The 15,312-nt window shown below is 39.7% G+C and overlaps 1 protein-coding gene across 4 annotated transcripts in view; it reads right to left on the reverse strand.

The window, feature by feature from the left end:
- Positions 6,019-15,312, reverse strand: part of TTK (TTK protein kinase) — a 38,193-nt gene continuing 28,899 nt past the window's right edge. For all 4 annotated transcript variants that reach the window (XM_021392040.1, XM_021392038.1, XM_021392039.1 and 1 more), the window contains exons 19-23: positions 15,162-15,245; positions 13,194-13,370; positions 12,368-12,458; positions 12,005-12,102; positions 6,019-10,873 (exon numbers count right to left, since the gene is read on the reverse strand). In XM_021392040.1, the coding sequence (XP_021247715.1) occupies positions 10,784-10,873; positions 12,005-12,102; positions 12,368-12,458; positions 13,194-13,370; positions 15,162-15,245 (540 nt within the window). In that variant the 3' untranslated portion in view covers positions 6,019-10,783. The remainder of the gene's footprint in view (positions 10,874-12,004; positions 12,103-12,367; positions 12,459-13,193; positions 13,371-15,161; positions 15,246-15,312) is intronic.

The following is a 15,312-nucleotide window of genomic DNA, read 5'->3' on the forward strand; positions in this document are numbered from 1 at the left end:
AGCAATATTTATGGATTAACCCATTACACAACCAGTATGCACATCTCTTCTGGGAAAATACAGCTTTCCAGATATAATAAAAAGCAGAATGTCTAATATTTGGGAAAAATTAATTTTCCTCAGTCTTACATGTATCATTATCTCCCTGGAAACAAACATTTTTGACCAGTGATTGAAGGCAAAGGACATCTAATATTCCAAAAGTAATCAGACCACAAAGCAAACTACTAATGCTATACAGCTTCTTATTTTCCAGCAGGCTTACTCTAACCCTGGAAGAGCTCAACCCCAGGAAAAGAGGCTTTATACCAGGAGCTGGAGCAGGGTCCACCCAAATCATATCAGGCACCCATCAAAATGTGAAACCTAGTTTGAAAGGAACACTCTGAACTGTACTCCCTGTGCTACTCAGTCAGAGAACACTGCTGCTTTAGGAAGCAGCAGAGGAAAACCTCAGATTTGTCCCAGAGGTTTCTGGGAGAGTTCCTCCCAGAAGGTAATGCAGCCAAAAGTCCAGCAGAAGTGCCTCTGTACCAGTGCACACAGCAAGGGAAATAAGCAGGAGGAAGTGCAAACCATGGTGCAATTGGAAAACTACAATCTTATTGCTATCATAGAAACATGGTGGGATGACTCACATAACTGGAATACCATGATTGAGGGCTATAAGTTTTTTAGAAGGGATAGGAGTATTAGGAGGGTTGTGAGAGTTGCCCTCCATGCTCAGAAGCAGATAGACTGCAAAGAACTGTCCCTGAAAAACAGTCATGAGCAGATTGAGAGTCTGTGGGTTAAAATTAGAGACTGGACCAACAAAGCACGTTTGGTTCTTGGGGTCTACTACAGGCCACCTGACTGAGGCCTCCTTGCTTCAGCTGGAAGAGATATGCTCGCAGGCGCTCTTCCTGGTGGGGGATTTCAACCACCCAAATATCTGCTGGGAAAACAACACGGTGAGCTGCAAACAGTCCAGGAGGCTCCTGGAGCCCATTGACAACAACTTTCTGGTTCAGGTATTGGACAGACCCACCAGAGGTGAAGTGTTACTGGATCTGGTGCTCACCAACATGAAGGAGACTGTTAATGATCTTTAACACTGGGCTGCAGCGACCATACCCCAGGACCATACCCTGGTTGAGTTCGTGACCTCAAGGAATATGGGCCTGGCAGAGAGTGGAGTCAGGACCCTGAACTTCAGGAGTGAACTTCCGGCTATTTAAGGAATTGTTGGATTAGATCCCCTGGGAAACTGTCCTTGCGGACAAAGGAATGGAACAGAGCTGGCAGCATTTTAAGAACACATTTCTAAAAGCACAAGAGCTCTCCATCCCCCAGAATAAGAAATCAGGCAGAGGAGTCAGGAAACCAGCATGACTGAGCAAGGACTTGCTGGCCGGACTGAGGGAAAGAAAGGAAAAGTATAAGCAGTGGAAGCAGAGATGAGTAGCCAGGGAAGAATATAGGGATACTGTCCAGGTGTGCAGGGATGGGATCAAGAAAGCCAAGGTGCAGATGGAATTGAAACTGGCAAGGGATGTGAAAAACAGCAAGAAAGGTTTCTTTAGATAATGCTGGGCAGAAGAGACAGGCAAAGGAGAATATACCCCCTCTGATAAATGAAAAGGGAGAGCTGGCCTCCTCTGACATGGAGAAGGCTGAGGTGCTTAACGAGTTCTTTGCCTCGGTCTTCATTGCAGTCAGGCTTTGTACACCTCTTGTGTCCCTGAACTTCTAAGCAGGGGTCTGGGGAGCAAAATTCTTTCCAGTGTAAGAGTGAAACAAGTCTGAAACCACCATATGAGGCTGAATGTGTACAAGCCTATGGGGCTGGACAACATGCATCCCACAGGGTCCGGACAGAACTGGCAGATGTATGGTTGCCAAGCTGCTCTCCTCCATCATATTTGAAAAATCATGGCTGTCAGTTCTCAGTGACTGGAAAAAAGGAAATATCATTCCGATATTCAAGAAAGGGAGAAAGGAAGACCCAGGGTACTACAGGACAGTAAACCTCACCTCTGTGCCTGAGAAGATCATGGAGCAGAACCTCCTGGAAAAGATATTAAGGCACACATGACATGAGGAGGTGATCTGAGACAGCCAGCATGGCTTCACCAAGGGCAGATCATGCCTGACCAATCTGGTGGCCTTCTATGATGGAGTGATATAATCTACCTGGACTTATACAAGGCTTTTAACATGGTCCAACACTACATCCTTATCCTTAAACTAGAAAGATATGGATTTGAAGGCTGGAATATTCGGTGGATAAGGTATTGGTTGGAAGGTCATAGCCAGAGGGTTGTTGTCAGCAGCTCTATATCCAGGTGGACGCCAATCATGAGTGGTGTCTATCTTGCAAACAGTACTCTTTAATGTCTTTATCTATGACATAAAACAGTGGGATTGAATGTAGCCTCAGCAAATTTGCTGATGACATCAAGCTGAGGGGTGCAGTTGACACAATAGAAGAGAGGGATGCCATAAACAGGGGCTTAGACATGCTCAGGAAGTGGTCACACAAGAATCTAATGAGGTTTAACAAGGCCAAGTGCTAGGTACTGCACTTGGGTTGAGGCAATCCCAGATACAAGTACAGAATGGAAAAAGAACTCATTGAGAGAGGCCCTGCGGAGAAGGACTTAGCGATCCTGGTGGATGGAAAGCTGGACATGAGCCAGCAGTTTGTTCCAGCAGCCCAGAAGACCAACAGTATGCTGGGCTGCATTAAACAAGAGGTGGCCAGCAGGTGGAGGCAGGAGATTGTCCCCCTCTACCCTGCCCTTGTAAGACCCCATCTGGAGAACCGTGTCCAGGCCTTCCAGAACCTGAATGGAGCTTACATGGAGGAGTGGTACTGACTTTTTACATGGCTCGATAATGATAGGACAAGAGGGAATTACTTTAAACCAAAAGAAGTGAGATTCAGGTTAGATGTTTGGAAGAGAACTTTTACTCAGAGGGTGGATGAGCTGGAACGGTTTCCCCAGAGAAGCTGTAGATGCCCCATCCCTGGAAGCATTCAAGGCCAGGTTATACGGGGCCCTATGCAGCCTGATCTGATAGGTGGCAACCTCGACCATGGTAAGGGGGGGTGGAACTAGACCATCTTTAAGGTCCCCTCCAAGCTAAGCCATTCTATGGTTCTATGAACTGGCATTTCCCCATCACTGGAAAGCTTCCAGCTATTGCCCTTCAACAGGGAATAAGAACATGCATATAGCAACACATGAGGCAATGTGCTGTGGGAAGGCTGAGCATGGGGGAACTGTGAAAGGAAGGGCCAGTTAAACAGGTTTTGCAGGACTGGTGGGAGACCTGCCCATGCACGATTAAAAACTGTGCCAAAGTGGGTGTGGGAATACAGCCAGTTGTAGTGACCAAAGCTGCTGGCAGGAGCTGCTGCCAGTCTACAAACAGGGTATGTAGAAAACATTACCTGGTTCCTACTATGTCAGCATGTAGTTACAAAATGAGCTGGGAAAGTTACAGTGCATACTCAGGACCTAAAGGTGAACTTTTATTCACCAGATCAGACCTGTAAGAAGCAGAACTGAGCCACGCTCCAATATAGTACTAAGCGCTACACTTGATTTCCTGCAGCCTTGCTCCTATCCTGCATTAGGGCTAAGATCTTCACTCTGTTCCTAGCTTCCAGGTGCCCTACTGAAGGCACAGTGGACGATCTGAGCAGAGAAGTTACAAAACTAGCATAATTACTTGAGGTACTGACTCAGAAGGTGAAGGTGGGATGTAAGATAACAGTGAGATACAGTCAAGAAGACATCGCTAGTATACAGAATGCCTGCTATAACATGATTGCTTTTCAGATGATACTAATGCATCTAATCAAACATTTGAATGCTGGTTACGAAAATTATCATGTTGACAGGCATGGAGATTGAAATCAAGTATCTAGTACCCAAAACACCCCAACCACGGGGCTTCTGTTAAGGAGCCTAAATGTTGCTGAAGCAGATCAGAACAAGAGTCCATACTGTCCAAAACCCTCTTTCCAAAAGTGAAGCCTTGCAACAAGGTAAGAGATTCCATCTCTGGCAAAACACCCCAGGCGCTTGGGATCAGAGGTTTAAAGGGAAATCCCAAGCCAGAGATTGCATCCATACCATTGGCACTCAGTGCCAAGGATCATCTCTACTTCCTTGTACATGCCTAATCTTTTTGAACACACTTATACTTTTGGCTTCCGCAACAGCCTCATTTTAAATGTAATTATATTTTACATACCAAACACAGCATCTTCCATTCATCTGTTTAAAAATTCTGACTGATCATTTCATCACATGACTCCTAGTATATCTTAAGCCCACACAATGCTGACCTTTCTCCTCCACCATTTTATCAATCTGCTATTTAACCCTAAGATCACTTGGGTATGTGGATTATCACAGCTCCCTTGACCCGCTTTATTACCATCTTCTTTAGGTGAGAATGACTGACTACTTGATAGTTTTCTCCTGCCTGTTTGTAAGCTGGACGGGGCTTTGAGCAACCTAATCTATTGGAGGTGTCCCTGGTGGGGTCAGATGTTCCCTGTATGTCTCCTCGAATCCAATCAATTTCATGATCTTATGATCCTTGAGATTTCCCTCCTCTCTATATATTAGCTTATTTCCGCGACACTGAAGGACTGTGTGTTAGCAGCTTTTAGAAAATCAAAATCCACTGTATATAAATACCACATACTCAGGCTCAGGAAAAGGAACTAAGATCTTTTCTCTTCTATGCAAAAGGTTTCTCAGTATTCATACATTTGTACTCTGAATCTGCTCCTTAGTGTGATTTTCTCCCCGCAATTTATTTTTCCTAAAATCTTACTCAGTATTCTAATTCTCCAGCTGCACATTTTTAAAGATGAGTATCATATTCACTGTCTTCCATCTCTAGTCATAAGAAGTCATAATTTACATACACTTTCTATTACAGCTACTACAGCTACTAATTCCTTTAGAACTCCTTCTGTTAACACTGCCCAGAATTGGAGATGTTCGTGTCTGAAAAAGCTACTTCAGACACACAGAATTCAAGTAGTTTCTTGGAATTTTCTCTTACAGTGAAATGTTCTGACATGAAAACTCGCAAGTCCCTCTGCGCTGAACACTGAAGCAGATAACCTCTTTTTCTGCAGATTTCTCTTCCTGAAAAAGATGAACAGCATGAGCAGCAACAGGGGCTTCTCAAAACCAAAGCAACAACTTGAGGTGTTCCTCAATAATACACTAACTTCTGGTTAATTCTGAAGCAGTCAAGAAGTTGGCCAAGACTTTGTAGATCCCTTCCGCTTGAACTACTTTAATGTGCCAAAAGGCAAGGTTTTTGAATCTTCATCTGTTCTCCCTAAAACTATTCTTTCTTAATGTTTGCATTTTGAATTGCTTAACAAGCATCACTGCAGTTAGGAAACATCTTAGCCTCTGCAGTGTTAAACCTCTGCTAAGAACCCCGAAGTCAGATGAGAATAGGTTTAGGCACACGTTCACCTTTCAGTTAGGTGAATTAGTTCAGCTCCAGTTTACAAATTCCAGCTCCTTGTTACTGAGGTACCTTCATCCATAAAACTCACTGACACATCAATGCACCGTGCCAGTGAACACTACTATCTCGACAGAAGGGAGCAGCTGACTGCCTTTTACACAAACTACTGGGAATGTGGAAATGCCACCTCAGCAGCCAGGTTCCGTAAATGCCCAGGCTACTAGATACGTCCAAATCACATAAAGCAGAGGCGGCCTCGGAAGTTTTGCCTTACAGCACAATAGCTAGCATGTTCATCAGTGAAGTGAAACACGTGGGTTGCAGGCCTTCCCTTCCTCTGCCTGAGGGGTAGATGTTGGTCACTGCTCCCCAGTGGATGGCTCTGGAGTCCTTCCATGGCATGGCAGCTGCTACATTGCCCACGCCCTTCATCCACCATATAAGGGGGACATGCTTGCCTTCTGTCACATTGAACTGTGCTTGCAGAAATCAGAGATCCATTATATGGACATCCAAACACCATAGAGACAACAAGATTTATTCCCTCTTAAGAATATTTTGGAGCACATTGCCACTCTACTATAGCAGCATTAAGAGCTCTCTCCTTCCCACACAGGTAACTAAATACAACAAGCGTTGTACAAAAGTCGTGGTAAGAAACAATTCTGCCAAACCATAAGCAGACAAAACAAAGAATGTGATGAGCAAAGTTTCAAATAAGCAGTTTATCCAAAACCACATAGGAAGCAAGTATTGATGCCAAACTATATTTCCTTAAACATGCTTGCTACTTAATTGTATTTTTATTGGTTCTTAACAACTACGTAAAATAGGGAAGAAACAACTTGAGATAGACAAAGCAGGTATTCAGAGTTTACTTGCACTTATCACATAACAAGCACATCATTAAGTGGGTACTAAGACAAGCCAAAGATCTTTACAATATAGTTAGAGTTGAGAAAAAAGGGCTGATGCTATTTATATATTGACTTTCTCCTTGTGTTTACTAAGGGTTCAAAACAGTGGCACCACTATTCCTCCTTAAATTCATCATCTCTTTCATTGCAAAAGCTACCTGGATTTTAGCAATTCATCTGATTAGAGCTGGCGTCTTGGAATTACATCATTGTTTAGCTGCGATTTCACCTGCTAAGGCAAGGAATTGAGGTGAGGAGTCAGATTTTTATCTTGGGTTTCATTGCAGCAACTCCCATGAAAGTATATGAATAGGCTGTATAAAGACTCCTGTTCCAATACAGGTGTACAGTTCTATATCCTACAAGCAATCACACCACAGTGCCTCCTTCATTCTTTATATCTCTTAGCTTGCAAGAAAATTTCTCTTAATTATTTTATGTGGAGCTTTATGAGCAAACAAGGGCATACTTGGAAAGCTTACTGACAAGCTTTGTAAACTTGGCAGGTGGGAACAAATAATTGAGCTTGGAAGCAATACATACATTCAGCAGGAAGAGAATACTTGTGTTAACCATTTATATTTAGCTGAAATAGGATCTCCCAGTCATGAAAGAATCAAATATAAACATATGATAAAATAGCATTTTCTTTTATCCTCGCTACTGAGAAGGTGTGAAAACTGATGGAACGGTGCAGACAACAAGAAGAAAACAGCAGTTAGTTTTCAGCACTTACTGTATCACCAGCAACATCACTGGCACCTGTAAGGATTAACCTTCCATCCTTGTTGAGGTGCCCAGGAGTAAGACAGGCTTCAGAGGTGGACCATAATTCAAGTTTACTTCAATTGTTTGACTTGCAATTTGATACTAACTGCTGCTCCCAAGATTGGTCATTTATTTAGGATAAAACTATCAAGTACTTAAAGAAAGAACAGAAACCCATGAGAGGGACCACAATCTAGTGACCATTTGACCCTTACCTTCAGATTAAAACACATCCCTCTCCGCACTCTCTACTGTTTGGAATTTAATAATTCCCTTCCTGCACAGCTCCACGTTCAGCAGCACAAATAGAGAATGCCTTTCAAAAGCCAGGGAGGGAAAGAGGAGTCTAAGCCCTCTGAGCGACTGGGATAGATGCATCTCTCATTCCTTGGAGAAATGTCCTGAGAGCAGAGTTTTGCAAGAGAACAGCCTCTTTTGCTTCTCATGTTTTAGAAGGATTCCATTTTGTATGGTGGCTCACCAAAAAAAAATTATCAGAGCCCTCAGAACTCATACATTAATCCATTTAGTCTTTTGATTTCTACTATGCTTACAGAGAAGCTAGCTCAGCTTTTCAGGCAGAACATGCTATGCCAATCCATAAACATGGAAGGTACCTTTTATGTGGTTCGGCATTCCTTAGTGTTACCTGCTGACTTAAGGCTTTTATTGGATCATGGCATTAGATTTAGAAGTTACAGCTATCCAAATTCATTTTTGCAAGTATTACAAAAGGGAACTTACTGAAGTATTCTCTTCATGTAGGTACAGTACATCAGTAATAGCTGGTATAGCATTACACTATACATATGTATCCAAGAACAGTGATTGCAAACAGACGTGCCCTGATCTGGTTTAGAAAACCATCTTCTCCCCCCACTTTATATATGCACAACGTCCTGCAACTGTGGACTTGAGTGCAGGTGATAATAATGCAGGATGGGCATTTTAGAATCTTGAGAAAGCTCTAGGCAGCAACATCTGTTAACCAACATACAAAAATGTGCTTTTCACCCCTTGAAGATTACTCATGCATAGCCATTCTGTAATTCACACACTGAGAACCCAAGAATCTGAAAAGGGGAGCAGATGGTTGTTAAACAGAACACACCACACCCACCACAATAGGAACTCACTGAGGGACAGTAAGGAACAACTGCCAGTCTAGGCTGATATTGTAATCTAGCACTGAGGCAAGAAACGAATATAAATAAGGAATTATAAGTTGTTCAAACTTTACATAAAAAAGCATGGCTAGCAACCCACTGCATCTCATCAGTCCTAGTCCTCTTTCCACAATCTTTCATGCTGTGGTTTCTTCAGCAGTGACTGCATGAGAGAAAGGATTGCAAAAGCATGTACTCTGAGAGAAAAAAACATGTGGCACACCTTCTTGGCATATTCAGTATTAAGAAGCAGATAAGAAAAACAGTGGAAGTTTTAACAATTGTAACAGTAGAGTAGTCATGTGGAAATATTTCTAACTCTAATCCAGAAAAGTAGCTAGGAGACATTTCAATAGCTCTTCACACAGAAGATTCCGCAGAATAAAAGTTTTCTCCACAAGTTTTCCTCTCAAGCATTTTTTCCCCTCTCCAGATAAAGCCAGAGAGAATGTTTCAATTCACGTGCTCGAAGTAGTTTCCCAAACTGCCTACAGTATGAAAGCTACAGAATGACAACTTGTTTTTCTTTGGTAGCTTCAATCTTTGCAACAAGTTTTTTATGTAAGAGACAAGCAGGGTACAGTTAGCATATACACTTATTGTGCTTTAGTATAGGAGTACAGAAGTCTGGACTAAAATAAATCAGAAATAACAGGATCATTGGAGGAAACAAGTCAATAATCCAGAGCATTCCTACTGAACTGAAATAAAAGAGGGCAGATGTTGAACAGCCACAGGAACACCACTCCCCAGAATAATAAGTGCTCTTTTACAAGCACTTAGTACTACCACAGCAGGATGGTCTTAACTGGCATAGAAAGATGGTGGCTTGACTTGGCTTTAAAACAAGCTTGAAGCAGAGGCCTAAAAAATAGAAAATCTTTAGAAGAATGGGATTTCTGTTTCTATTACTAAATTATTTGAAGGATTGTTTTGCTACCACTCACATTTTTGTCCTTCTAAATCTTGAGTCATGGAAGCAAAAGCCACAGAAAGCACCTCTGGAAGGTATCAGTGAAACCTAATGCTCCAAACTCAAAGTGAGAACAAAAATTCTGTGAGTCCAGGTAATCTGGAGAAAACTGTTTAGAATGGGGGCTGGTAAATATTTAAATGTATGTTTACAGTGAAAAACACTTCCTCAAGTGGGACCTTTTTACAGCATTTTATCAAGACATCTTGTCCCTAGTGAGCTATCCAAAATTAAGTATGGAATACAAAAGCTACCTTAAAGACTTTCCAATATTTTAATACTCTCCTGAAGAGAAGTTGAATTCTATAATTAACATGTAGAAATCATCAAGGAAAGCTTCTCTAACAGCGACTTCCCACTTTTTCCATCATTGTTCAAATGACATGACACTTTTAACTAATGAAAATTAACAAGGAAAGAGCCACTTCAGTAATGAACCTAGGATCTTTATATGCAGAACTTATGAAGGAAAAGGCAAAAAATACTAACTTAAAAATACTTGCCCAAGATAGAGATTCTATAACCTGACAAACTTCATGCTTTCAAAGGACAATATGGCAGCTGTCTTGAACGCAATTTTTACCCCCAATCTGAAATTTTTAAATATTTAAATTATATATTTAAATGTCTTTCAGTTAAGTAGTTTACAGTTCACTCTTGCACCAGAAATGTAACTCAGTGACAACAAAATCTGATCAGTCCACTAATAATCATGTATAAAAAAAACAGTCTAGCTACATTCAGTACACTTTATTTACACTGCTTAGCATTACTGCTTATAAAAATCCAAATTAAGTGGTTTCTGAGCATCATTAATCTTGACAATTTTTCTATCTTGAAGTTTGTAAAGCATACTGGATTTGCAAAGCAGTAGTATTTTTTAATAGAACATAAGCCATTTTATTCCTATTACTCTTCAAGAGTGATGCTTCCACTGTGCCAGTTATAAATCAGCAAAAGAACAGTTCAAGAACTAGATGACATTTACATGCACCTGACAAAATTGCAACTGATAGCTTACATAAGCAGAGTGCTTATTCTCCCTAGTTATGGACAAGCCTGGACACAAGAGGTACTTTTACTTGGTGCCAAGAGACAGAACAGCACAATATTGTGTTCACATTGTAACATTTCAAGAGACTTACATAGTTTTATATATAGTTTTATATAGCCACCAACTGGTGTTTTAGGAAGGATTTTTTTTTATTTAGTTTGAGTGATAAAGGAGCTTGAAGAGTCTTGTACAAGTTTTTGTAGTGCTTTGTTAGAAAACAAAGACCATAGTCACAAGCTAGCCATTTTCATTGTTCGATCCAAGTGGCAAGTAAAGATTTACTGTACATTAATTTTTTTACATTTAGTTTTTAAAATGCAAACTTTATGCTGAGTGTCCTTTTAAAAGCTAGCAGCACAAAATACTCTTTTGAACAGACCAGTTATGTTGCATCCTGAACAACAGTACATCACTTTGCTGTCCATGATTTTTGACTCCCAGACTTGGCAAATGCTGATACGTCGAGACTTTTACCACTGTTGCATTGTTCATATAAAGTCTGAAAATGAATAAAAACACAGGCATTCAGGTAAACACAGCTGTTTCATATATAGATTCAAACTAAATCTTCATAAGAAATGTTACCTCTTGAAATAATTAATCTCATTTGAAATATTACTAACTGTACTAAGATTTGTCTCAGAAATCAACCAGCGTAGATGCATTTAAGATGGACAGCTTAGTCATAGCAGCTGTAATGCAATATAGTGCCTGAAAGAAAACACTCACTGACTTAACAGTGTGAGCAAAAGTAGCGTTTCACAAGTTTGAAGAGAACGAACTAATTACCAAGATTTGAAATCAAGTTTACTCCATTAATTGGCTCTGATGTGGAAACACCAGCAAAGAAAGAAAGATTCTTACATAAAGCCTGCTCACACTGAGTATACAAGGAAGCAAGCTTCATGTGAGGAAATCAGAAAAACCTGTGGCCACAAACATAGCTACGTCACAATATTGTTAGAAGGATAATCTCTTGTTCACACAGAAGCTTCAGGTTAGCATTCAGAACCATGAATAGAAGAATCATCTATAGGGATAAAAGACCAAACTTCAGTAAGGAATATGGGATATATTTCTGTATTAAATTCTTTTAGGGTCAGTTACGGCTGTTACAGAAAAGTGACAGAAAATGACAGAAGCACTGTCCATCAAAAAATCCCCATGGTGCCAGAAGTAGGAATACCCACAGACTTGAATCAAAACTCCTCATTATGCCTGTCTTCTTTCAGAAAGAGAGATCATGAAAGTCAGGGTTTAGTTTGTCAATATCTTTAACGTAGTAACAGTAACACAGCACAGTAAAGACTGTTTTGGACAGGAGACACTAAGGCCATTTCCAGTGCCCACCATCCTGGCAGAAGACATACAGATATACTGGGGGCTGAACAAAAAGAAACGGGGAAAGAATAAACCAAGATAACCACCACTCTTTGAAATCTTCCAATTCAGGAGTAGGTAGAGAGCTCCCGCACACTCACAAACGAAAGCATGACAATACACGTTTTTCCAGCAGTGGTTAGAATTCCAATATATGCAACCCTTCATCTTTCACTACCAAACATTTTACTTTTTTTTTTTTTGCATGAACGTGTGCTAATATACACGTTGGGAAAGCCAGTTTACTTACCCTAGCTGCTCTGGAAATAGAGTTGGGAGAATTTAAGCCAACAAGTTGGCCAAGGATACGCTTTACTTCCTCTGTTGCTCCTTTTGCATTTGGAACACCTAACAGTTAATTTAAAATCATTAGAACTGTATACAATTGTGTATAATTACCAACAAGTCTGCAAGTCATAGACAAAATATCAGTTTTGAAATTAATGATTTAAAAATTAAAAGTTTAAGCAAAGTCTTTTATATAACATACATGGGTACTAAACAAAATCTTTTGCAATTCCAGCAAATGGAAACTATGTATAAAAAAGCCTCTTGATTTCTTAAACAGAATTTTAAGTGCTATTTAAGAGTTATATTTTAAAAATGGAAGTACCTGTTTGACACTGGGTTTGAATTTGAACATAGGGATGTACCAGCAACTCTGAAACTGATATTCTTTGCTTAGGATTTCTTACTAAACAGCGCTGCAAATAAAAAAAAATAACATTTTGCCTCCTAGTCAAGAGAATCCATCTTAATTCTTAAGAATTAAAATTAAAACTGTGAATACTTCAAGACCTAGCAAATGAACGTCAGAACTTCTTACTGCCAAACCACTAACTTGGAATGACTGATAAGCCCAATACACTAAAAGATTACCCTAATAACATTCATTAGCAATCATCTTCACAGAGTTAAGTTGAACATCCTGCTTTACTCTAGCAGCAACACCGGAAGAAGTTGTAGGCTCTGGTCTTTACATCTCTTTATTCTGAAAAACTCAAAATGACACCGGAATTTGGACATCGGGGATAAATGTTTCTGGATTTCACTTTGTTCCCTCCTGAGCAACACAATTAGGGCTCTAAAGTAAAACAATTAAGTGACGTTTCAAATGCAGGCAAATATGTAGGATAAGAGAAGGGTGTGAAGAGTATGAAAGCTATTTCATTTACTTTGGGTGGCTCAAAGGAGTTAAGCCAGATTGCTTTAAGTGTTTACTTATTTGCTACTGAGCTGAAAATGGATTCCTACTACAGAAACCATGAAGTAGCTAGTTTTAGTAAGTCTTTCGGAATAAGGCCTGTTTCTAGCAGCAATTAACAGTATGCGTGAAACCAGCTCCTCAAGTACAATTCATTTATTCAATTTAAGAAAACATGCTTCAAATAAACAGGTTGCCATTATTTGAATCAAAATTCATCTTCAGGAACAATTACCTTCAGCACATCTTGAAGATCTTTCTCAGCAATATCTGGGAATTCTATTTCATAATGAGGATCAACAATAGCATACAGTTTTTTACGTGTATTTGTTATATGTTGAAATGGAGTCCTTCCATATGTCATACAATATAAAATGCATCCCAATGACCACACATCACTTTTTGGACTTATCTAACAAAAGCAAAAAAATTCAGATTATGTCCTTAAGGAATGGTAACTGTACAGTTCACTTAATAGTCTAGCTCTTTTACACTGGATAACATGATTGACAGTGCACCATTACCTACTAACACTGTACTATAATGTGACTTTCAGTAATTTTCTATAAGAAAGGTTTTGAAAAAGTCGACTTCAATAACTTAAAAGCCCTTAAGCCGAATAGCAGTATTCTGATTTGGGATTTACTCACAAATCCAAATAAAATATACTGAATTAATTCAGCTCGGAAACCAGTAAGGCATCACAGGTATGCTTGTGCCCAAAGCGCGAAACTATAATCCAGTTCTTTTAGGCTTTAAGGATCCAAATTCCAACCATCACACCTGGGCTGCTCTTTACAGGAGCACTTTTAAGAAGAGAAGATGAGATTGGAGGGTAGGAAGTAGAGGGATGTGGAGGAGACAGATTGCACTGACTCAGCAGCACAATGGTTAGATTTTTGATAAAATGAGCTGAGAGCCAGAACAAGTTCGCACTTCATATACAAATTTTAAAGAATTTAAAGGTAGAAGTTTTAAAGGCAAGAGGTGTAATCTTAATAAAGAAACCATTTATAAACTTCAATTTATAAAACATTCTGCCCTGTATCTCACAGGATTCAAGATATGACAGTGACACAGGCATTATCCTAACTTTCCATTTAAGTAAATATACCAAGAGTGTTTTTACAGCAGAAAGTTTTTCTTTCTTTCATAAGATTTCTAAGCCAGATCTATTTATGCAGAATGCTAAAATATAGCCGTAAAGAAGCTAGCAACAGAGTAAAGAGCTCCACCAGTTTTTGGAATAGGCATTACAGTGGCACAACAGGCAATCAAGGAAGCGGTTAGGGAATGATTCTCTCAATTGAGTCTATGGAAGACCCTGATTAAAAAATTCATATGAAATGCTGAAATCTTTAACTATGGTATTGAGTGTCCTTTCAGGAACACAGTGCTCATGTTAACCTTCCGACACAGTTGAGGTTTGTGGTTTATCCCACAGGAACAAAAAAACAGAGACATCTCCACAGACAGAGACAAGTGATTCTGTCTCAGAAGATTTTGGGCTGGAAAGCAGGAAATGGAAAGAAGCCTCGAGAACTTTAATCGGGATTCTTTCAAAGTTAAGTACAAAGAAATCATATAAAAAATGAGCCAACAAAAGCACTGAACACAGGACTAAGCCTAAGATAAAGCACGTAAGACCAAGGGGCAAATCATCCACAGCCAAAAATATAAAGAATTTCCAGAACAATTTAGAGTGATCATTTTAAAAAAGAAAAAAGTATTTTCATTGTAAATACCACCAGTCTTCACTAAACAAAGCCAATCAATCAGAAACCCCAACCTCAGAACACAGAGTAACATGCTCCATAAAGTCCGATACAGATCTATTAACACCGCTGAATACCATTCATACTGATAGCAGGAAGATTACTTTATACCATTCCTTATGGATTGAGACAGTTCTGTTTATTATCAGTTTACATTTAATACTCCTTACTGTCTTCTGTCAGCTACTTCAACTTCCTGAAGTCCATGCATTTGTCTTGCTTTCAATTTCACTGTATTCAGCACTTCTCTAAACACTCTCTGCTTTTTGCAGAGCACTTAGCTTTCAAACTCTGCCCACCACCCCTTGGCATAATGGCTTTCCTTGTGTTCTAATTTCAGCAGAAGATTGAGAAAAAAAACTAAGCCTCAAGTAATATGCCTGAATTACTTCATATGCAAGACAATAAGGGGAAAAAAGTCATGCTACCTTAGACTGAGATTTCCCATTTTCTCCACAGGAAGAAGACATATCTTGTATTGCTTCAGGTGGCATATAATTCATTGTGCCAACCTAGTAAAAATGTAAAAACATTTCTTATTTCAATGACACATGTACTTAATTTTATAAGTAGTTTGAT

This window comes from Numida meleagris, chromosome 3 (genome assembly GCF_002078875.1).
Source record: "Numida meleagris isolate 19003 breed g44 Domestic line chromosome 3, NumMel1.0, whole genome shotgun sequence".
Classification (NCBI taxonomy): Eukaryota; Metazoa; Chordata; class Aves; order Galliformes; family Numididae; genus Numida; species Numida meleagris.